The 24,037-nt window shown below is 39.8% G+C and overlaps 1 protein-coding gene across 2 annotated transcripts in view; it reads left to right on the top strand.

Moving 5' to 3' along the window:
• Window positions 1-1,277: 1,277 nt before the first annotated feature.
• The window catches only part of CREBL2 (cAMP responsive element binding protein like 2), a 33,061-nt gene continuing 10,301 nt past the window's right edge, over window positions 1,278-24,037 (top strand). For both annotated transcript variants that reach the window (XM_082637088.1, XM_082637087.1), the window contains exon 1: window positions 1,278-1,595. In XM_082637088.1, coding sequence (XP_082493214.1) covers window positions 1,581-1,595 — 15 coding nt within the window. In that variant the 5' untranslated portion in view covers window positions 1,278-1,580. The remainder of the gene's footprint in view (window positions 1,596-24,037) is intronic.

Genomic DNA, 24,037 nt, shown 5'->3' with positions numbered 1-24,037 from the left:
CTTGTTTATCTGAAATTCACATGTGAGTGTCCTCTACATTTATTGCTACATCTGGGAACTCTACCTCATTTGAACTTTGGAAGGGTTTAGCAAAGCGCTGTAGGAGTCTGAAAAGGAGTGAGTCAAAGGGCTCTCCAGAATAACATTAATGAAGACAATCTGTCAAATTCTCAATGGCCTAACACAGGCCAAAACAACAAGCTCACTGACTTTACTAAATCAGGAGGATGCCAAGACGTTCTTTGTTATTTACTATTGAGATGTAATTCACATACCATAATATTCACTCATTTAAAGTATACAATTCAGTGGTTTTTAGTATATTCAGAGTTGTGCAGCCATCCCTAAATCAATTTTAGAACAGCTTCATCACCTCAAAAGAAACCCAGTACCTATTAAAAACCACTCCCCATTCCTGGCCCCCCTCCCTCCCTGCTGTTCACCAACCCTAGCCCCCTGCAGCCACTCACCAGCTTTTTGTTTCTTTAAATGTACCCATTCTGGACATTTCATTATAAATGGAATCCGCGATATGTGGTCTTCTGGGTCTGGCTTCTTTCACTCAGTGTGTTTTCAAGGCTCATCCGCGCGCATCCACATTGCAGCATGTATCAGTACCTCATACCTTTTCATTGAGGAATAATACTCCTTTGAATATAAATACCACAATTGGCCAGCCATTCATCCACTGTTGAACACTTGGGTTGTTTCCACTTTTTGACCACTAAGAATAACGCCTTTAGGACAGAACTTTACTGCACAAGTTTTCGTGGGGACACACGGTGTCATTTCCGGTGGGATTGCTGGCCATATGGTAACTCTGTCTAATATCGGGAGGAACTGTCAAATGGTTTCCAGAAGCAGCTGCACCATTGTGCATTCTTAGGTGTTTTGTTTGTTTGTTTTGTTTTGTTGGGGGGGGTTGAATTTTTAAAATAAACAACTTTCAGGGTTTCCTCGGTGTCTATGAGGAGGGCCTGCTCCCAGGGCCCCTCCTTCAGGTCCGCCTCTGCGGGGCTCCTAGGGTCCCCTCCCCACGCCCAGACCGCTGAAACCCAGGGACCAAAACATTGTGGGAAACGTAGTTTCGGCTCCTCCTGCGTAGCGCTCGCCGTCAGGAAAACGGACGCCTTTCTGAGGCTCTGTGGACATTGTAGTTTCCTTTTTGGTTCGCTGCGCAGAGACCGCGGTAAAGAGAGCTACAATCCCCAGAATGCCGCGGTGCTACGGCGGCCGAAGTGGCCAATCCGCGCGCCGCGCTGCCGCCCTCTCTCCGGTCCGGGCCTCTCTGCAGGGCGTTTGTAAACACAGCCGGAGCGTGTCATGGAGGGGGAGGAGGAGGCAGCTGCAGCGAAAGGAGGCGTTCTGCGCCGCCTCCAGGGTCCGCTCTGCCATCCCTGAACTGGTCCCTCGTCCCCGTGACTGTGGCATCAAGGGAGCGAACTGTTAGGCGAGAGGAGGAGGCAGTCAGAACCTTATCCCGTTCTTCCCCCGGGGCTGGGGCCGGGCCGGGCCAGGCCGGCTGAGCCGGGGGAGGGCCGGGGGAGGGAGCGCCCGGCCGGGCCGGCCTGTCTGCCGAGATGGATGACAGTAAGGTAAGTCCCGGGGTTCGCACGCACAGCTGCTGCCGCCGCCGCCTGCTTGTCGCTAAGTGCCCGTCCCGCCGCTGAGCCTCAGCCCCGTAACCCACGCAGCACCCAAGAGACACCGGCCTTAGACATCTCTGCGCCTCCAGCTGTGACCCCAGCTACCCAGACAGGAATTGAGGGAACAGGGCGCTGCGTTCTTCCAGCAAGGGCACACTCCTCTGGAAAATCACACCCAGGGCAAGCCTGTTGGTCAGCTTTTCCAGGTGGTGTAAACCCTAGTCCTCCCGAGATAAGTGAAGAAACTACTGTGCTTTTTCTTTTTGCCTTCCTTTGCCCCCACCCAGCCTTTCTCCACGTTGGAGACCTTAACTAGGGCACCCTGAACCGGCCCTGTTCCCCCTGACGGTCCCCCTTTCTTCTCCCAGGCTCCCTTACTCAATGCCCCATTCATATAATCGGTTCACTCCCCCTCTGAGCTGTTCTGCTAAATTCCTGTTGCTATTCGTCCAGAGTCTGGAATCTAACCTCCTCTAGAAAGCCTTCTCCAAGAAAAGGAATGAATTCCTTCTTGTTAATCTATCTTAATATTCCATCCCCATCCCCCTTTCCCTATCCAGATCACTTATCCCTATGATGATAAGATGATCGACAGTATTCATTATTGGTTAATTCATATAGTTTATGTATAACCTTTGTCTATCCGCGTTAGTGTTGTCTAGTTATATGTCATGAAGATAGTGATGGTCAGTTTATTCATCATCAGCTTATCGATGTTTTAGAGTGTTTAGGAAGTTGGACTTTTTTTTTTTAAGGAATCAGACTCTAGAGTTTGCCAGTTTTCAAAATAGACACTCTTCCCTATGCTTTCCAGAGGTCTTACTTTCCACACTCTCTGGCATGCCGCTTGTGATAGCTTTTCCTTCGTTTGGGTACCCTTTCCCCCTCCACCTAACCAGTAACATTTTGCTGCTATCAAGTTTTTGTTTCACCCATCCTCAGAGAGATTGAAAAAATTTCCATCTTCTCTGTGCTGCTCGTGTTATTCTACCTTATCTTCTCTTCCTGTTCCTGCAGAAGGCTCCGAGAGAAATGCAAGCAGGGAAAGCCCAAGGCAGTACTCTGGAATCAGGACTCACCTAGAGGAAGCTTATTTGTGAAGTAGCAAACCCCTCCTAATAGGAAGTGGTATTTCCCAGACAGAAAGGAGGAGTTCTGAAAGTTTTCCAGAAAAACCAGAAGATAATTTTCCATGACAACCTTTGCTAGCTTGATCTTTCAGTGTTAATTCTGAAATTAAGTCCAAATACTGTGTCCACTATCTTTCCTAGATATGGCTGGGAAAGGATGCTAAAGCAACATATTCTTTAATGTCCTCGGTTTGAGACTCTCACAGTATATTCTACATAATTTTCAGTTGTTTCTTTTTTGAACCTTTGAGACATGTAATAACTTTCTCAGAGTCTTCAGTAATCTCAAATAAATTCAAGAAAAATACATAGGATTTTGAGTTACCTTATCTACCTATAAAATAACATAGGACTTATTTCTAGAAACAGGCAAGCTCTAGTGGAAGGTATAAAGTGTTATGGTTTTGCCTAAAGAGTGAAGTTAATTTTGGGGGGTAGGCTTTGCATAACTTCTTAGAAGGTTCATAGCTAAGCAAAACGAATTCAGTACGCATTCTTTATTAATTCATTGTATTGTGACGGTATTTAAAAACCAGCAGTTTCTTCAATCTTTAATGATTACGGAAAAGAAAAACCACTTCAGATGTCTGTGGATGGATAGTGCCTCTGTGAATACACTACTTTCACTTTGAATACATGTCGTAGCTGTGGTTGAGTAATATTTAAATGCCACGTACGGCAAGACTGGACTGCTCTTTCAGCAGTCAGGTGGTATGAAACAGTCTTTTAAAAAGGCTCCTAGGCCTGCCTTTCCCTGAGCTCTAGTTGTTACAGTCCTGCAAAATTGTATTCTCCTCCTAGTAGATACCTACATACTCACACACAAAACACACTTTTCCCTCACATTATGTATGGGTGATGGAGTCTCAGGATCCGTTCTCCCCTGTATAAGGGGAAAGTTGAGGCTTGGAAGTATATGGTGGTTGTGCTGGTGAGAGCATAAAAGATGACAAACTGGCTGACAGCAAGACCAGGGCAACAGGAAGAGGACAAAGTGGGCAGGAGCAGCAGTTACAGAGAGGCAGTATCTGAATGAGCAGGTCAGGAAACATGATGATGATGTGATGACCTCCCTTTATAAAGATTCTGTATTCTGAGTTGTTTTCATCAGTGGTGGTGAATATGTTTGCCAAGAGCTTTCCACCTTCTGCCGTCTAGTTTCCTGGAGTCAGGGCAGGACAGTTTTGAATGGGAGTGCAGCTTTGCCTTCCAGGTAGGTAGCAATGTGCCTCTTATGTTACATCATAGAGTACTGGTTAATAGTGATTGGATTGAATTGGAACAGAGTGGCATTAAGGAGACTGCCCTAGATGTACCTGGGCTTTATTAATCAGTTTGCTCTATTGAGCCAGCCAGCCAGAGTATACAGACTACAGCTAATGGGAAAAATAAAGCAAGAGACAGACTGGGCATCAAAAAAGGGGGCTTGGGGAAGTGCTAAGTAGCAGATCTCAAATTCTGATTGAATAGATTTCTACTTAGGCTAGTTGGGAAGGAAAAAATCTTGGCTAAGTTATTTAACCTTTTTGAGCTTCCATTCTATCTGTTAGATGGTCAATACCTTCTTCCCAGGCTTTGTTGAGGATTAGAGATCATGCATATGAAGCATCGAATACAGAGTCTAACACATGATAGGCATTCAGAAAATATTATCCTTATCATATTACCTGTCAGTGACTTCCTCTGTCTTTAACACAGTGCAGTCGGCACCAGAGATGCTCATTTTAGTAATTTTTAAGTGTGCGCTGTTGCATGACATTTGCAGCTGTGTTTCCCCCACGCTACCCTCTGCTTCTAACTATGCTCCCAGTAGGACAGGGACAACGGGGTGGGGCATGAAACGACCTTAAACTGTGCCCTTAACTGTCAGATTGTGGGAGAAAGGTAGTCTGCAGAGCCTACCTGCTTGTCCACCGCTAAGAAAAAGCGCTTGTTTTTATGAAAGCCTCTTCTCCCTAACGTGCTGCATTCAATTACAAAGAAAATTGAAATGTGTTATTTTCAGAGGCTTTGATCATAGGCAGAGGGTTTCTTATTTTCTATTTGACTTTCACGTTTATCGAATGAATGAATGAGTAACTTGAAATCTCCTAGACCAGCTGTGTTCCTGCCGCAGACTAAGCTGGGAAAAGACCACCATTCTGTATTGCCCAGCCTGACAGTTTAGGGCCCCAAGTTCCAGCTGAGGGACTGGTGAGAGAGCGGGTCAGCCACTGGCCACAGGATGCTAATATGGGCTGCCCTCCTCCTGCATACTTCCTTTCCACCTGTGCTCCATGTGATTATTTGAAAATGAGGTTTCTCATACCTTCCTCACCCCTTAGGTCATTTGTTCCATTCAGTTGTTCTGAGTACTGCTGGTTCTCACAAAAATTTTAACCTGGCCAAAAATCTCTTTGACATTCCCAGAGCTGTCCTTTGGCCCCCAAAGTCCCTCCTGTTGGCCCCTTAGCCATCCTTTGCTATAGTTGGAACTACCCTCCTTGGGCAGTGCCATGGAGCCCAGAGACTTTCTGCTTTTTCTGTCCTCCTGCTCTGCCCATGCTTTCCATGATAGCAAGACAGAAGAGCCAGCTCGTTTACCAAACCAGACAGTAGATAGTCATGGTTTAAATGTGCCTTCCTTACCTGCGCAGGCTACGGGTACCTTTTAACTAGGGTACCTCTACAGATATCAGCTGAAATCTAAGTTTAAATAACCTTATTCAGAATGTTTTGCTCTTTAAGGTTTTCCTAAAAGTTTGTTCATTTATTCATTCATCGTCAAACATTTGTTGGACACCTAATATGTATGTAATACGAGGCACTGTGCTAGAGATACAAAGACAGGTAAGAGTTTATAAGTATTCTCAGGAGCTTGTGTGTCAGTGGGCTAGACAGACATACAGAAAAATAATTACAACGTGGTGAGGTAAGAAATGAGGGCAGTCATGGCAAAGTGCTTTGGGGGCACTAAGAATGGATGCCTAACTGGGTATGTCAGACATGGGTTCACACAGTAGGAATGAATCTGTAAGGAAGAATAGGAGTCCCTCAGAAAATGGGAAAGAGGGAATATCCTATACTAAAGCATATTGCACTGGGAAATAAGTATTTTGGTACAAGCTAGAGCAGGAATTGGGGAATTTTCTTTAAAGGGGCAGATAGTAAATATTTGTGGGCCATGTGATCGATCTCTGTTGCAATTAACTCTACCACTGCAGCGTGAAAGCAACTGTAGGCAGAATGTAATGAATGGATGTGGTTGTGTTCTGATAAAACTTTATTTCCCCAAACAGGCAACAGGCTGGCTTTGGCTTGCCAGTTGGGCTGGAGTTTACTGATCCCTGAGCTAGAGCATAAGGCACAAGTAGAGGTGTGGGCAGAGATAAGGATGGAAGGATAATCAGGAGCCAGATCATGATTTGCTTGGCAAGTTAAGCTCAGAAATTTGGGCCAGTATTTTTCAAAGTGTGAAATAAAGAAGACTGAATCAGAATTTTGGGGAAAAGGGCCTGGGAATTTGAATTTTGTTTGAAAACCAAGGCACCATAGTTGTTGAGGAGCTATTAAAGGATTTTAAAGCAAAGGTGATAATATCAGATTTGTGTTTTCAAAAAAAATGTTCATGGCTATTTGGAGACTGGATTAGGGTAAAGATGTAGGAACTGGAACAAGACTAGAGGCAGATGGTCCAGTTAGGAAGGAACATAGATTTTGGCATATAACCAGACTTCAAATCTGATTTCCACCACTTTAAGCTATTATGATTTTGGACAGATTATTATTTTTTTATTGAAGTGTAGTTGATTTACAGTTCTGTATTAGTTTCAGGTGTACAGCAAAGTGATTTAGTTATATATATATTTCAGATTATTTTACATTATAGGTTATTACAAGGTATTGAATATGGTTCCCTGTGCTATACAGTAAATCCCTGTTGCTTATCTATTTTGTGTATAGTAGCATGTATCTGATAATCCCATAATCCTAATTTATCCCTACCCCCCTCCCTTTCCCATTTGGTAATCATAAATTTGTTTTCTATGTCTGTGAGTCTGTTTCTGTTTTGTATATAGGTTAATTTGTATTATTTTTTGATTCCACATTAAGTGATATCATATAATATTTGTCTTGGTCTGACTTACTTCGCTAAGTATAATATTCTCTAGGTCCATCCATGTTGCTGCAAATGGCAATATTTCATTCTTTTTTATGGCTGAGTAATATCCCATGGTATGTATATATATATATACTGCATCTTCTTAAGCCAGTAGTCTGTTAATGGGCACGTGGGTTGTTTCCATGTCTTGGCTGTGGACTGCCATAGTACTGCTGTGAACACTGGGGTGCATATATCTTTTTGAATTAGAGTTTTCCTCTTTTCCAGATATATACCCAGGAGGGGGGTTGCCAGATCATATGGTACTTCTATTTTTGTTTTTTTAAGGAACCTCCATACTGTTCTCCATAGTGGCTGTATCAATTTACATTCCCACCAACAGTGTAGGAGGATTTCCTTTTCTCCACACCCTCTCCAGTATTTACTATTTGTAGACTTTTTGATGATAGCCATTCTGACAGATGTGGGGTGATACCTCATTGTGGTTTTGATTTGCATTTCTCTAATAATAAGCGATGTTGAACATCTTTTCATGTGCTTGTTGGCCATCTGTATGTCTTCTTTGGAGAAATGTCTATTTAGGTCTTCTGCCCACTTGTTAATTGGGTTTTTGTTTTTTCGGTATTGAGTTGTATGAGCTGTTTAATATTTTGGATATTAACCCCTTGTCATTCGCATTGTTTGCAAATATTTTCTCCCATTCTGTAGGTTGTCTTTTTTGTTGATGGTTTCCTTTGCTGTGCAAAAGCTTTAAAGTTTGATTAGGTGCCATTTGTTTATTTTTGCTTTTATTTCTTTTGCCTTGGGAGACCAACCTAAGAAAATATTGCTATGGTTTATGTTGGCCAATTATTTTAATCTTTTCAGAACTGTATTTCTTTACCTATAAGTTGGATGTGTTAATAAAGCCTTATTGAGTTAGTGTGAGAATTAAACATTATATATGTATTAAAAAAAACTTAGTACATAATGGGTTCAAAATAAATGCTGGTCCTCTGTGACTCCTCACCAGCTTGGTTAGATTGCTCAGAAGAAAGGCCTGAGCTGAAGACCATGCTAGAGACCATTACAAGGTAGGTTGTGGTTGATGCAGCATGCATAAAATCCTTGAAGGATGAAGAAGGTGGACAGAAGAGAGAGCTAAAGAGACAGAACCCTGGAAAACTTTAAAATGATCAGAAGAGGCCAAGGAATATGACTCAGCAAAATAAACTGAAAAGGAGAGGTTAGTGATACAGGAGAACCAGGAAAAAAAAGGTTGTTATTCCATCTAAAGTAAGTAGTGAAAAAGTATCCATTGGACTTCAAAAACAGGAGATTGTTTATGAACCTCGCATGAGAAGTTTCAACAGAGTGATGGAGCAGAAGCCGAAATGTAGCGGTTGAGGAAGAGTGGGTGGTAAGAAGCAGAGACAGGTAAGTAGACAGGCCGACCTCTCAGAGATACTGCGGGTTCATTTCCAGACTACTGCAGTAAAGCAAATATGTAATAAAGCAAGTCACATGAATGTTTTGGTTTCCTAGTACACATAAAAGTTATGTCTACATTATACTGTAGTTGATGAAGTATACAATAGCATTATGTCTAAAAAAAAGTGCATACCCTACTTAAATAATACTTTACTGCAAAAAAATGCTAGCCATCATCTGACAATGCAGGGTTGCCATAAACCTTCAGTTTGTAAAAAAATGCAGTAAAGTGAAGCACGATAAAATGAGATATGCCTGTAGGCCACTCTTACTGAGTCAGTTTGTAACAGTTTGGGGCATTGCTAAAATACATGTAGTATTATATTTAGCTTCAAACAGTAATAGCTGGGGAAAGGGAGGATTAGGGGTTGGGAGAGGAGAGGCAGGAGTTAACAGTCAGAAATGCCTGCTTTATCTTGTTTCTCCTCTGTTGATGAGAAAAACTGGCAGAAGGGTTAGCAGCAGGAAGATGTGATTGGACTTTCTCTCTTTCTGAAGATCTGGTAAATAAGAAAAGAGAAGAAGCCTAACCAACAGCTGTGAAGGAAGTTACAGGAGCCTTAACACCAAATGAAAGTATAGCTGCTTGTTTTTTTTCTTTAAAGTGGTAAAGAGCAGTGGCTGGCCGCATTCATATCTATCTTATTTTTCTTTAATCGTTGGCAGATAACGTTTCACTTTATGTTTTCAAAAGAAAAGTGAAAAAAGCTTTCCTGCTATTTTCCTTCTTAGCTGGGGCTGACGCTGCCACTTCATGTAAATGCAGTAATTCTCTTAGACTTAACAACTTGAAACTTTTATGGGTTGCCTTAAGAATTAGAGCATTAGGGGATCTCCCTGGTGGCGCAGTGGTTAAGAATCCGCCTGCCAATGCAGGGGACATGGGTTTGAGCCCTGGTCCGGGAAGATCCCACATGCCACAGAGCAACTAAGCCCGTGTGCCACTACTGAGCCTGCACTCTGGAGCCCACGAGCCACAACTACTGAGCCCACGTGCCACAACTGCTGAAGCCCGCGCGCCTAGAGCCCGTGCTCCACAACAAGAGAAGCCACCACAATGAGAAGCCCGCGCACCGCAACGAAGAGTAGCCCCCACTCGCTGTGACTAGAGAAAGCCTGCACCCAGCAATGAAGACCCAACACAGCCATAAATAAATAAATATATTTTTTAAAAAAAGAATTAGAGCATTAGGATGTAAATAAGTGCTAAAAGGGTGGTAAAATAATAAGAGTTATTGATTGGTTTTTGAGATTTTATATCCCTTATGAGAGAGGTTTGGTTTTCTTTTTATTTTTATCAACTTCTATAAGCTGGTGGTAGTGGTGGTCATAGTAATACCAATTTAAATTAAATTGCAAAATATTGCTAATTTTTCTTTGCATTTATTCATCCAATTATCAGTCTTTTAATAAATGCCTTTTAAATGCCTGGCTCTGGGCCAGATACAGTGGGGATTGGAATAGAAAACACAGCTTCTGTGCCTGCGGTGCGCACATCACTTGGAGGAGATAGAACTTAAATCTGTGAGGCCACTAAAAATAACCAGTATACCGTGTAAATTCAGCGTGATGGTGACAATATGTTCCAGAGATTCGGAGACGAAAAATAATGTGTGGACAGAAGGTGACTGTCAGCAAGAGCTTCACAGAAAGAGGGCCAGGGCTGGCCCTAACCAAAGGGAGCATAATATTTGCAGGTTTGGATCGGGCGGCAGGGGCGGGGGTGGAGAGCGTTTAGAGAAATGGTGAGTATAGGGAGGAGTGCAGGGCGTGGGGTGAGCTCCCCAAGGACACAGGCATGACTTGTTGGGAAAAACGAAAGAGAAAATTGGCTCGGTGAGCAGGAGCATGGATGTAGTGGGCTGAATGGTGGCCGCTAAAAAGATACATCCATGTGCTAATGGAACCGGTAAATATCCCCTTATATGGTAAAAGAGTGAATATTATATGGCCCCAAATGTGATTTAGTTAAGTATTTGAGAGGAGGAATTTATCCTGGGTTCTCTGGGTGAGCCCTAAATCCAATGGCAAGTGTCCTCCTAAGAGTGAGGCAGAGGGGGGTTTGACAGACAGCTGTGGAGGCAGTGTGACCACAGAGGCAGAGGTTGGATCCACGTGGCCACAAAGGAAGGAATGCTCACAGCTGCCAGCAGCCGGAAGAGGCGAAGGATGGCTTCTCCCCTAGGGCCTCTGGAGGGAGTGCAGCAGCCCTGCCAGCTTTCTGGCCTCCAGAACAGAGAGAGTACATTTCTGTTGTTTTAAGCCACCAACTTCGTGGTGGTTGTTACAGCAGCTACAGGAAGTCAGTATTCTGGATTTGGTGACCTGGTAAGCAGTGCTGAGCCAGAGGCCTTCCCTTGAGCTGGAGCGTGACATGGCCAAAGGGCCGTTACAGTTTGTTCTTTCTATAATGATCAGGTATTACTTTTTCACAATGAAAAGAAAAATACACTAAAGTTATTTTAATAAGCTGAAAAGAAAGGCTAACTTGGCAGTTCTTTGCAAGATAGATTAACCAGGGAAGTAAGGATGGAAAAGGAGGGATGGGAGGGAGACCCACTGGGAAACCCACAGCAATACTCTGTAAGTAGGGTAGTAATGTAGGTAGTAGGAATAAAGAAGAAGACCTAAATCAGACCTGTTGTAAAGGAACAAACTGGCATGACTTCAGTGGGTGGGCACAGAGGGTCGCAATAGCAGAGGGAAATTTCAGAGATGCATAAAATGAAAACATTTGTTAGTTAGCCTCCTCACCGCTGCCCTCCATCAAGTGACTGATGTCACAGTGAGCTGGATTAAATGAATCCAGTCATTAAACGAATGACTATATAGCATTAATATAGCGCTGCATTTAAAGCATCTGTCAGTTTTAGAGCCTTTTCAGGGAGTTATATGTTCAGGTTAATGAGTCCTACCTAGGAATCTAGAAGGGAAATAGTCACGCTTGATGATAGTGAGTCATCTTGTGACAACTGAGCATCTTGAGTCAGTTGCTGTGATGCTCATCAGGGGACTTGGGTTCTATCTAGATTTTATATCCATGAAATAAAGAGATCACTATGCTTATCTGTGTGTGTGTGTGTGTGTGTGTGTGCATCCCTCTCCCAGCAGCACTCCTGTATGTACTGATATCCTGCCCTTTATAATGGTGTTTATTTCATGTCTGCTGCATTTCAGAAGTCTAATAAATATATTAAAGAGAAGGACCCTATCTTCTTACATTAATATTCCTAGAGTTTGACAGTGTTTGGGGCAAAGTGAGTGTTCAATAAATGGTTGTTAAATAAAGAAATTAATTTTCCCCTCTTTACCTGAAGAAGATGAGGACAACAGTGTTTACCTCCCCTGGTGTGAAATAACATGAGCCTGACACGTGGAGGCCTCGCTGGAGGCCTCGCCCACAGTGAGCGCTTGCTCCCTGCACACCCAGGTTTAGCTCTGAATTTGTTTTTGTTGTTTGTTCCTAAAAAGCCGAAGTAAAATCCAAGAATCTTTGGAATAGGATTTCATCTGGACACTGGAGTCGTCCTCATTTGAAGAAGCCCCTAAAGGGCCGTGCATCTACAGTCACACCTCTTCTTTCCACAGACGTTCAACCCGTTGACTGGGGAGCCTGTGGCATCAGGAACTCCCTCTTGGCTAAATGCAGTAGTTTTATCTTAATTCTCAGCCGTTTGAAACTCATAAATTAGGAGCTTTATGCCTGACCTCTCCCCTCCCTCGTGTTCTTTCTCATCTGCTTGTGTCTCTGTGCCGCCTTGATTCTTTCTTTGCTGCTATTCTTTCTGCTCTCTAAGGTTCATGTCATTTTTTAAAATAGCCCATACCATAAAATTCATCCTTTGCAAGTATATAATTCTGTGATTTTTTAGTGTATTCACACAGTTGTACAATGATCACCACTATCTAATTGCAGAACATTTTCATCACCCCAAAAGAAACCCTTATAAACAAACTGTTATATAATGGAATGTTATTCATATTATTTAGCAATAGAAAGAAACGAGCTATTAAGCTACAAAAAGGTGTGAGGGAACTTAAATGCATATTGCTAAGTGAAAGAAGCCAGTTTGAAAAGGCTACGTACTATATGACTCCAACTATATGACATTCTGGAAAAGGCAAAACTGTAGAGTAATAAAGGTCAGTGGTTGCCAAGGTTTCACAGGAGAGGGAGGGAGGAATAGGTAGAGAGCAGGGGATTTTTAGGGCAGTGAAAATATTCTGTATTATACTCGAATGGTAGATATATGACACGATGCCTTTGTCAAAACCCATACAATTGTACAACACAAAGAGTGAACCCTTAAGTAAACTATGGACTTGACTTCTTAATAATATATCAACATGGGGTTCATCAATTGTAACAAATGTACCACACTAATGCAAGATGTTAATAGGTGAAACTGTGCAGGCAGAGAGAGAGGGGATATATGGGAACTCTGTACTTTCTGCTGAATTTTCCTGTGAACTGAAAACAGCTCTAAAAAACAAAGTCTATTAATTAAAAACAAAACAAAAACTTTAGCAGTCACTCCCTATTATCTCCTTCTCCTTCCAGCCTTAAGCAACCACTAATCTACTTTCTGTTGCTATAGATTGCCTATTCTAGACATTCCATGTACATGGAATCATATAGTATGTGGCCTTTTGTATTTGGCTTCTTTCACTTGGTATAATGTTTTCAAGGTTCATCCATGTTGTACCATGTATCAGTACTCCATTCCTTTTTATGGCTGAATAATATTCCATTGTATGGATATACCGCATTTTGTTATCCATTCATCAGTTGATAGATATTTGGGTTGTTTCCATTTTTTAGCTATCATGAACAATGGTGCTCTGAACATCTGTGTACAAGTTCTTATGTGACATATGTTTTCATTTCTTTTGGGGATACACCTAGAATTAGAATTGCTGAGTCATATGGTAATTCTGTGTTTAATATTTTGGAGGAACTGCCAAACTGTTTTCCAAAGTGGCCACCATTTTACATTCCCAACAGCAATGTATGAGGGTTCCATTTCTCCACATCTATACCAGTTCTTGTTCTTGGCTGTCTTTTTGATTATATAGCCATCCTAGTGGGTTTAAAGTGGTATCTCATGATTCTGATTCACATTTCCCTAATGACTAATGATGTTAAGCATTTTTTCATATGCCTATTGGCCATTTGTATATCTTCTTTGGAGAAATGTCTATTCAGATACTTTGCCCACATTCTAATTGGATTATTTATCTTTTTATTGTTGAGTTGTGAGTGTTCTTTATATATTCTGGATGTAAGTCCCTTATCATATCTATGATTTACAAATATTTTCTCCCATTCAGTGGATTTTCTTTTCACCTTGATGGTGTCCTTTGAAGCAGAACATTTTTAATTTTGTGAAGTCAAAGTTAATTTTTCTTTTGTTGCTTGTGAGGTCATACCTAAGAAACCATTGCCTAATCCAAGGTCACAAAGATTTATTCGTGTGTTTTCCTCTAAGAGTTTTATAGTTGTCTCTCTTACATTCAGACCTTTGTTCTGTTTTGAGTTAATCTTTGTGTATGGCATGTTGTTGGAGTGCAACTTAATTCTTCTTTGTAGATATCCAGTTGTTCCAGCACTGTTTATTGAAATGACTATTCTTTCCTCATTTCTCTATTGTTTTGGCACCTTGTTGAAAATCAACTGACCGTAAATGTAAAGGTTTATTTCTGGATTCTCAATTCTTTTCCATTGATCTGTATTGTATGTCAGTCCTTGTGCCAGTACCACACTATCTTGATTAGTGTAGCTAATAAGTTTTGAAATCAGAAAGTGTGAGTCCTTCATCTTTGTTCTTTTTCAAGATTGCTTTGGCTTTTTTGGGTCCATTGTATTTCCATATGAATTTTAGGATTATCTTGTCAATTTCTGCAAAATGTCAGCTGGAATTTTGATAGGAATTGTGTTGAACCTGTAGCTCAATTTGGGGAATATTGTCATCTTAACAATATTAAGTCTACCAATCCATTAACATGCAATGTCTTTCTTTTTATTAGGTCTTCTTTAATTTCTTACAGTGATTTTTGTGGCTTTCAGTATATGTCTTGCACTTTTTTTTTTTTAATTTTAGGCTGAGTTGGGTCTTAGTTGTGGCACGTGGGATCTTTGTTGCGGCATGCAGTATTCGTTGCGGTGCATGGGCTTTTCTCTAGTTGTGGCACGCAGGCTCTCTAGTTGTGGTGTGCAGGCTCCAGAGCGCATGGGCTCTGTAGTTGAGGCGCGCGGGCTTAGCTACCCCGTAGCATTTGGGATCTTAGTTCCCTGACCAGGAATCAAACCCATGTTCACTGCATTGGAAGGCAGATTCTTAACCACTGGACCACCAGGGAAGTCCCTGCACTTCTTTTATTAAGTTTATTCCTAAGTATTTTATTCTTTTTGATGATATTCTAAATGGAATGTTTTCATAATTTCATTTTCAGCTTGTTCATTGTATATAGAAACACAACTGATTTTTGTATATTGACCTTGTGTCTTGCAACTTTGTTCAACTCATTTATGAGTGCTAATAGTTTTTTTGTGGATTCCTTAGGGTTTTTTATATATAAGATCATATCATCTTCAAATAGAAATAGTTTTACTTTTTCCTTTGTAATCTGAATGCCTTCTCTTTCTTTTTCTTGCCTAATTGCTGTGGCTAGAACCTCCAGTACAATGTTGAATAGAAGTGACAAGAGAAGACAAAAATCCTTGTTTTGTTTCTGATCTTTGAGGGAAAGTATTCAATCTTTCACCTTTAAATGATGTTAGCTGTGGTTTTTTTCATAGATGCCCTTTACCAGGTTGAAGAGTTTCCCTTCTATTCCTAGTTTTTCAAGTGTTTTGGTTTTTTTAAAATCATATAAGGGTGTTGGATTTTTTTTTTAATTGGCATTGGGTCTTTGTTGCTGCGCGCAGGCTTTCTCTAGTTGCGGCAAGTGGGGGTTACTCTTCGTTGTGGTGCATGGGCTTCTCATTGTGGTATCTTCTCCTGTTGCAGAGCATGGACTCTAGGCATGCGGGCTTCAGTAGTTGTGGCACACGGGCTTAGTTGCTCCACGGCATGTGGGATCTTCCCGGACCCCAGGACTCGAACCTATGTCCGCTGCATTGGCAGGCAGATTCTTAACCACTGTGCCACCAGGGAAACCCCAGGGTGTTGGATTTTGTCAAGTGCTTTTTCTGAGTCTATTGAGATGAACATGTAATTTTTGTCCTTTTTCCTTTTGATATGGTGTATTACAGTAATTGATTTTCAGTTGTTAGACCAACCTTTATTCCTGGGATAAATCACATAGTTATGGTAGATAGTCCTCTTTATACGCTGTTAGATTTAGTCTGCTAGTATTTTATTGAAGATTTTTCCATCTATATTCGTGAGGCATACTGGTCTATAGTTTTCTTATGATATCTTTGGTTTGGGTATTAGGCTAATACTGGCTCATAGGATGAATTGGGAAATGTTCTTTCCTCTTCCACTTTTTGGAAGAGATTTTAAAGAATTAGTGTTAATTTATTAAATGTTTGGTAATTTACCAGTGAAGTCACCTGGACTTGTCTTTATGGGAAATTTTTTGATTACTCTTTCAGTCTCTTTATTTGTCATAGGTCTTTTTAGATTTTCTATTTCTTCTTGAGTCAGTCTTGCTACTTTGTGTCTTTCTAGAAATTTGTCCATTTCATTTGTCCATTTCAACTAGGTTATCTAGTTTTTTGGCAGTTTTTCATAATATTCCCGTGAAACCATTTTTACTTTGGTAAAGGTAATAGTGATGTCTTCCCTTTCAGTCTTGAGTTTAGGATTTTGAATGTTTTCTCTTGGTCAGTCTAGCTAATGGTGTGTCAATTTTGTCGGTCTTTTTGAAGAACCAACTTTTGGTTTTATTGATATTTTTTTCCCTGTTGTTTTTCCATTCTCTGTTTTATTTATCTCTAGTCTGATATTTATTATTTCTTTCCATCTACTTGTTTTAGGTTTAATTTACTCTTCTTTTTCTAGTTTCTTAGGGTAGAAAGTTAGGTTATTGATTTTAAAATCTTTCTTCATTTAGGTGTTTATGGCTACTTCTGAGCACTGCTTAAGCTGTATCTCATAAAGTTTTGGTATACTGTGTTTTCATTTTCATTCATCTCAAAGTATTTTTCTTATTTCCCTTGTGATGTCTTCTATGACTCATTGGCTACTTAGGAATGTCTTTTGTGTTTTATCTGTCATATTTATTAAAGACTTATTGTGTACTAAGGTAAAATATGACAGAGTCCTTGGTGCTTACTTTCTAAAAATCATGACCTTTAGTTTTAGCTTATCTCAAAGGAGAAAGTGTTAAAAACAGATAGTTAACAGAAAAGTAGGACCTTTTTAACATATAATGAAGACAGACTTAGAATTGCAGAGGCCCTGCTGAAATCTAACATCTCTAATATCCTACCTTTGTGAAATAAGTTCCCTGTGCAGGGCAAGACAAAATCAATGGCTGGCAGGTTGCTTTTCTTGGTGGTGTGGGTTAGGGAGACAGGCCTTGTGAGTGTTTCCCTTAGGACCTTTTCCCTGCAGCTCACAAATGTGTTTTGGGGAGGAAGAGGAGGTAAAATAGATAGCCGATAAAGAGGTACCATGTTACAAAAACAGCTATTTAAATTTTCATGTGGCCCTATGTCGGTAGAAAGAAAACTACAACAGAAAAAAAGTTAAATTGGGGGGTTATTTTCATAGTTTTCTTTTTGGCGTTTGTGTTGGTGCATAAAAATCAGTACTTTTATTTAGCCACATTAATGTACTTCCTCACAGAATAAGAGAGAGCAAGGGGACAATGTGGTTATCACTGAGTTTATGAAAATTCTAAGAAACATTGGTAAGACTAATTTTTGGCTCAGCACATTTAAGGAATTTGTGGGGTTGATTTCAGTTTTAGTTTCTGGTTCCTCATTTCTTTTTTTTTTCTTTTTTAAAAATACAGCATGTATTTCTTTTTTTTTTTTTTTTCTTTTTGCGGTATGCGGGCCTCTCACTGCTGTGGCCTCCCCCGTTGCGGAGCACAGGCTCCGGACGCGCAGGCCCAGCGGCCATGGCTCACGGGCCCAGCCGCTCCACGGCACATGGGATCCTCCCAGACCGGGGCACGAACCCGTATCCCCTGCATCGGCAGGCGGACTCCCAACCACTTGCGCCACCAGGGAGGCCCTCTTTTTTTTTTTAAATTAACTAATTAATGTATTTTGGCTGCGCTGAGTCTTAGTTGCGGCACGCAGGATCTTTAGTTGTGGCATGAGAACTCTTAGTTGTGGCATGCATGTGGGATCTAGTGCCCTGACCAGGGATTGAACCTGGGCCCCCTGCATTGGGAGTGTGGAGTCTTAGCCACTGGACTACCAGGGAAGTCCCCTGGTTCCTCATTTCTTATTAACTTCCCTTATCCGTTTCCCAGTCTTTATGGTTTATGTAAAGTTCAGTTGTTAAGGCAACTAGTATACTAACCTATATTTGTATAATACCCTTTTTTTTCTAACAAAGTGCTCTCATACATTATTTTACTTAAGATTTATAATAATCCTGTGATGTGTTTCACTCTCTTGAAAACTGGCACACTAATCAGATTTTAGCTGACACCAAAAGCCAATAATTCAGTCTATTACTGAGGAAAAATTAAGCTAGAGAAGTGGTGGTTATGTGGTCTTAAATATAATTTTACAGATGACATAAAATGCAGGAACCCTGGATTCATTTACTGTGCCTTTCTAATTTAAAAAAAGGAATAGAATAATTCCAGTTTAAATATTTTGCTACCATGAAAACTAAACAAAGGGTTATACCTTTTGTTTGATTTTTATGACTATTCTAGCTTTGTGTAAAAAATCAGTGAAGTCTGTGCAGTACACTCTGTCCTCTTGCTGGCTTCTCAAAGGCAGCCATTCCTGAATTCCATTCCTGAATTAATTAAAAACAGCAATATATAAGGTATTGGATTATAGTGAGTGGTATGTGACTGATGACTCATTTTACTACATAAGGAATAGATGTGATTACCATTTATTTCACTATAGATGTGAGTTTAGGCTATAAATATATTGCTTTTTAAAGACTGTATCAATAGCAAATACACTTTGTTTTAATCTAGGGTGATTTCAAAATACTTTATTGAAATTGTGCAGTTGATATAATATAGGTATAATTTAAAATTTAGCCCATAGTAATATTTGGATCAACTAGTTATCCTTCAAGTGCTAATCATATATTTGATTTTGAAAAAGTTTCCTGAGGTATATATTATTATATTGGAATCAAAACGTGATGATACAGAATAGGAAAGCTTTGAAAGACCAGTTTTTGAAAATTAAAACTAATTTGGGAGTAGTACTGAAGCAGCTAGCATTTAAGATGGTGGTGGAAAGGATTTTTTTCCAGAGCCTCAGAGTATTCAGTCTCATTTCAGAGCCATCCTATAAAATGCTAGATGCAGTGGTTAGCCGTCTTGTTATGACACAGTTTCTGGTAAATGTAGCTGATTAACATTTGAAATTTGGTTTTCCTGACCTAACCATGATACTGAGTAAAGATCTGATCTTTATAGGGTACTGGGCATTGTTGGTTTATGGTATTAATAGTGATTCCAAACACACAAACAAATTAGAGTTTTTATATCCAAATGGAGATTTGATCCTTTTAGTTTTGTTACCTGGTAAGACTTCTACATTTATTCCAATGATTTGCCAGTGTTTGAGTTTTGCATCTTCTCTTTTAGAATTGCCTTTAAAGCCTCAACAATATTCCTTTCAGTATACTAAAGTAGTGACATTTTTATTCTCTGAGGGTAATTTTCAGAAAGACCTAGACATCATTTGGAACCTCGTCAGATAAACAAAGCGGACCATCAGATTGGGAATTTAAAGAATAACATATCATTCGAAAATAATACGGTGAAAGTAATATTGTGTTGTGGCTTGTAAGAAACTGGCTCCAAAAGCAGCTTCCAGGAAAGCCTATTCATTGGAATAAATTTACCCCTTTCAAAGTGACTCCTTTAAAGGAAATTCATTTGCTGTATAAGTTCAGTTTCATGTATTTTAAAATTCATCATCTTTATCTCATAGTTACATCTTATATAAGAACTTGGGGAGGTTCCAAAGCTAAACAGTGAAGATTAAATTACTCTGGCAGTCACCAAAAAACTGTGCCTATGCAGGTAAATGAGTAACAGGGATATTGAGAGGATGTCTATGACACCAGTGGGAGCAGGTAGAAATCTCCTGAGACAGTCTAGGGTTATAATTATAGACTTCTAAAGGCAGGAGACAGTTATCCTGAAGATTTCAGGGACTTCTTTGTGTTCCCTTGGGCTCAACAAATTTGAAGAGGGAATTGATAGCCCAATTGTTTAGGATTCTTATTTACTTATTTATACACAATTTTATATACAAATTTTATGTTTTTCTAATTGTAAATATTTAAAAATCATTAAAAAATACAGATGAGAAAAAAGCTTTTTATAATCACACCTATCAGAGAAATCCTCACTGACCTTTTTTTTTTTTTAATCTTTATTGGAGTATAATTGCTTCCCAATACCGTGTTACTTTCTGTTGCACAACAAAGCAAATCAGCCATATGCATACACGTCTCCATATCCCCTCCCTCTTGAGCCTCCCTCCCATCCTTCCTATCCCACCCCTCTAGGTCATTGCAAAGAACGGAGCCGATCTCCCTGTGCTATGCTGCTGCTTCCCACCAGCCAACTATTTTACATTCGGTCGTGTATATATGTCGATGCTGCTCTCACTTCGCCCTCCCACCCCATGTCATCAAGTCCATTCTCTATGTCTACCTCTTTATTCCTGCCCTGCAACTAGGTTCATCAGTACCACTCGTTTTTTTTTTTTTTTTTTAGATTCCATATATATGTGTTAGCGTACGGTATTTGTTTTTCTCTTTTCTGACTTACTTCACTCTGTATGACAGACTCTAGGTCCATCCACCTCACTACAAATAACTCAGTTTCATTTCTTTTTCTGGCTGAGTAACATTCCATGGTATATATGTGCCACATCTTCTTTATCCATTCATCTGTCGATGGACACTTCGGTTGCTTCCATGTCCTGGCTATTGTAAGTAGTGCTGCAGTGAACCTTGGGGTGCATGTCTCTTTTTGAATTACGGTTTTCTCAGAGTATATGCCCAGGGGTGGAATTGCTGGGTCGTATGGTAGTTCTATTTTTAGTTTTTTGTTTGTTTGTTTTTGTTTTTTTTTGTGGTACGCGGGCCTCTCACAGTTGTGGCCTCTCCTGCTGCGGAGCACAAGCTCCGGACGCGCAGGCTCAGCAGCCATGGCTCACAGGCCTAGCCGCTCTGCGGCACGTGGGATCTTCCCGGCCCGGGGCACGAACTCGTGTCCCCTGCATCGGCAGGCAGACTCTCAACCACCGCGCCACCAGGGAAGCCCCTATTTTTAGTTTTTTAAGGAACCTCCATACTGTTCTCCATAGTAGCTGTATCAGTTTACATTCCCACCAACAGTGTAGGAGGGTTCCCTTTTCACCACACCCTTTCCAGCATTTATCATTTCTAGCTTTTTTGATAATGGCCATTCTGACCGGCGTGAGGTGATACCTCATTGTAGTTTTGATTTGCGTTTCTCTAATAATTAGTGATGTTGAGCATCTTTTCATGTGCCTCTTGGCCATCTGTCTGTCTTCCTTGGTAAAATGTCTATTTAGATATTCCTCCATTTTTAACTGGATTTTTTTTTTTTTGATATTGAGTTCCATGAGCTGTTTGTATATTGTGGAGATTAATCCTTTGTCTGTTTCATTTGCAAATAGTTTCTCCCATTCTGAGGGTTGTCTTTCTGTCTTGTTTATGGTTTCCTTTGCTGTGCAAAAGCTTTTAAGTTTAATTAAGTCCCATTTGTTTATTTTTGTTTTTATTTCCGTAACTCTAGGAGGTGGGTCAAAAAAGATCTTGCTGTGGTTTATGTCAAAGAGTGTTTTTCCTATGTTTTCCTCTAAAAGTATTATAGTGTCTTGTCTTACATTTAAGTCTTTAATCCATTTGGAGTTTATTTTTGTGTATGGTGTTAGGGAGTGTTCTAATTTCATTCTTTTACATGTAGCTGTCCAGTTTTCCCAGCACCACTTACTGAAGAGGCTGTCTTTTTCTCCATTGTATGTTCTTGCCTCCTTTGTTGTAAATTAGGTGCCCATATATGTGCATGGGTTTATCTCTGGGTATTCTGTCCTGTACCATTGATCTATATTTCTGTTTTTGTGCCAGTACCATACTGTCTTGATTACTGTAGCTTTGTGGTATGGTTTGAAGTCAGGGAGTCCTCCAACTCCATTTTTCTTTCTCGAGATTGCTTTGGCTATTCGGGGTCTTTTGTGTTTCCATACAAATTGTAAGATTTTTTGTTCTAATTCTGTGAAGAATGCCATTGGTAGTTTGATAGGGATTACATTGAATCTGTAGATTGCTTTGGGTAATGTAGTCATTTTCGTAATATCGATTCTTCCAACCCAAGAACATGGTATATTTCTCCATCTGTTTATGTCATCTTTGATTTCTTTCATCAGTGTTTTATAGTTTTCTGAGTACAAATCTTTCGCCTCCTTAAGCAGGTTTATTCCTAGATATATTATTCTTTTTGTTGCAGTGGTAAATGGGAGTGTTTCCTTAATTTCTCTTTCTGATTTTTTGTTGCTGGTGTATAGGAATACCAGAGATTTCTTTGCATTAATTTTGTATCATGCAACCTTACCAAATTCATTGATTAGTTCTAGTAGTTTTCTGGTGGCATCTTTAGGATTTTCTATGTATAGAATCATGTCATCAGCAAACAGTGACAGTTTTACGTCTTCTTTTCCAATTTGTATTCCTTTATTTCTTTTTCTTCTCTGACTGCTGTGGCTGGGTCTTCCAAAACTATGTTGAATAAGAGTGGCGAGATGGATATCTTTGTCTTGTTCCTGATCCTAGTGGAAATGCTTTCAGTTTTTCACCATTGAGTATGATGCTTGCTGTGGGTTTGTCATATATGGCCTTTATTATATTGAGATAGGGTCTTTCTATGCCCATTTTCTGGAGAGTTTTTATCATAAATGGGTGTTGAATTTTGTCAAAAGCTTTTTCTGCATCTATTGAGATGATCATGTGGTTTTTATTCCTTAATTTGTTCATGTGGTGCATCACATTGATTGATTTGCATATACGGAAGAATCCTTGCATCCCTGAGATAAATCCCACTTGATCATGGTGTGTGATCCTTTTAATGTACTGTTGGATTCTGTTTGCTAGTATCTTGTTCAGGATTTTTGCATCTATGTTCACCAGTGATATTGGTCTATAATTTTTTTTTGTGGTTTTTTGTGGTATCTTTTTCTGGTTTGGGTATCAGGGTGATGGTGGCTTCATAGAATGAATTTGGGAGTGTTTCTCCCTCTGCAATTTTTTGGAAGAGTTTGAGAAGGATCGGTGTTAGCTCTTCTCTAAATGTCTGATAGAATTCGCCTGTGAAGCCATCTGGTCCTGGACTTTTGTTTGTTGGAAGATTTTTAATTACAGTTTCAATTTCATTACTTGTGATAGGTCTGTTTATATTTTCTAATTCTTCCTGGTTCACTCTTGGAAAATTGGACCTTTCCAAGAATTTGTCCATTTCTTCATGTTTGTCGATTTTATTGGCATATATTTGTTTGTAGTAGTCTCTTATAATCCTTTGTATTTCTTAAGTGTTAGTTGTGATTTTTCCTTTTTCATTTCTAATTTTATTGATTTGCATCCTCTCCCGTTTTTTTCTTGATGAGTTTGGTTAAGGGTTTATCAGTTTTGTTTATCTTCTCAAAGAACCAGCTTTTAGTTTTATTGATCTTTGCTATTGTTTTCTTCATTTCTGTTTCATTTACTTCTGCTCTGATCTTTATGGTTTCTTTCCTTCTACTGACTTTGCATTTTCTTTGTTCTTCTTTCTCTAGTTGTTTTAAGTGCAGGGTTAGATTGTTTATTTGAGATCTTTCTTGTTTCTTGAGGTGAGATTGAATTGCTATCAACTTCCCTCTTAGAACTGCTTTTGCTGCATCCCGTAGGTTTTGGGGAGTCGTGTTTTTGTTGTCATTTGTTTCTATGTATTTTTAAATTTCTTCTTTGATTTCTTCAGTGATCTCTTGGTTATTTAGTATCAATTAGATCTGTCTGGTCTGTTGTGTCATTTAAAGCTTGTGTTTTTGTATTTATTTTCTGTTTGGATGATCTGTCCATTGGTGTAAGTGGGGTTTTAAAGTCCCCTACTATTATTGTGTTACTGTCGATTTCTCCTTTCATGGTTGTTAGCATTTGCCTTATGTATTGGCGTGCTCCTGTGTTGGGTGCATAAACATTTATAATTGTTATATCTTCTTGGATTGATCCTTTGATCATTATGTAGTTTCCCTCTTTATCTCTTGTAACAGTCTTTTTTAAAGTCTATTTTATCTGATACAAGTATTGCTACTCCAGCTTTCTTTTGATTTCCATTTGCTTGGAATATCTTTTTCCATCCGTTCACTTTCGGTCTGTATGTGTCCCTAGGTCTGAAGTGAGTCTCTTGTAAACAGCATATATATGGTTTTGGTTTTTGTATCCATTCAGCCAGTCTGTGTCTTTTGGTTGGGGCATTTAATCCATTTACATTCAAGGTTATTATTGATATGTACG

Source organism: Mesoplodon mirus (genome assembly GCF_964341445.2).
Source record: "Mesoplodon mirus genome assembly, chromosome: 11".
NCBI lineage: Eukaryota > Metazoa > Chordata > Mammalia > Artiodactyla > Ziphiidae > Mesoplodon > Mesoplodon mirus.
This window is presented reverse-complemented; position numbering and strand designations above follow the sequence as displayed.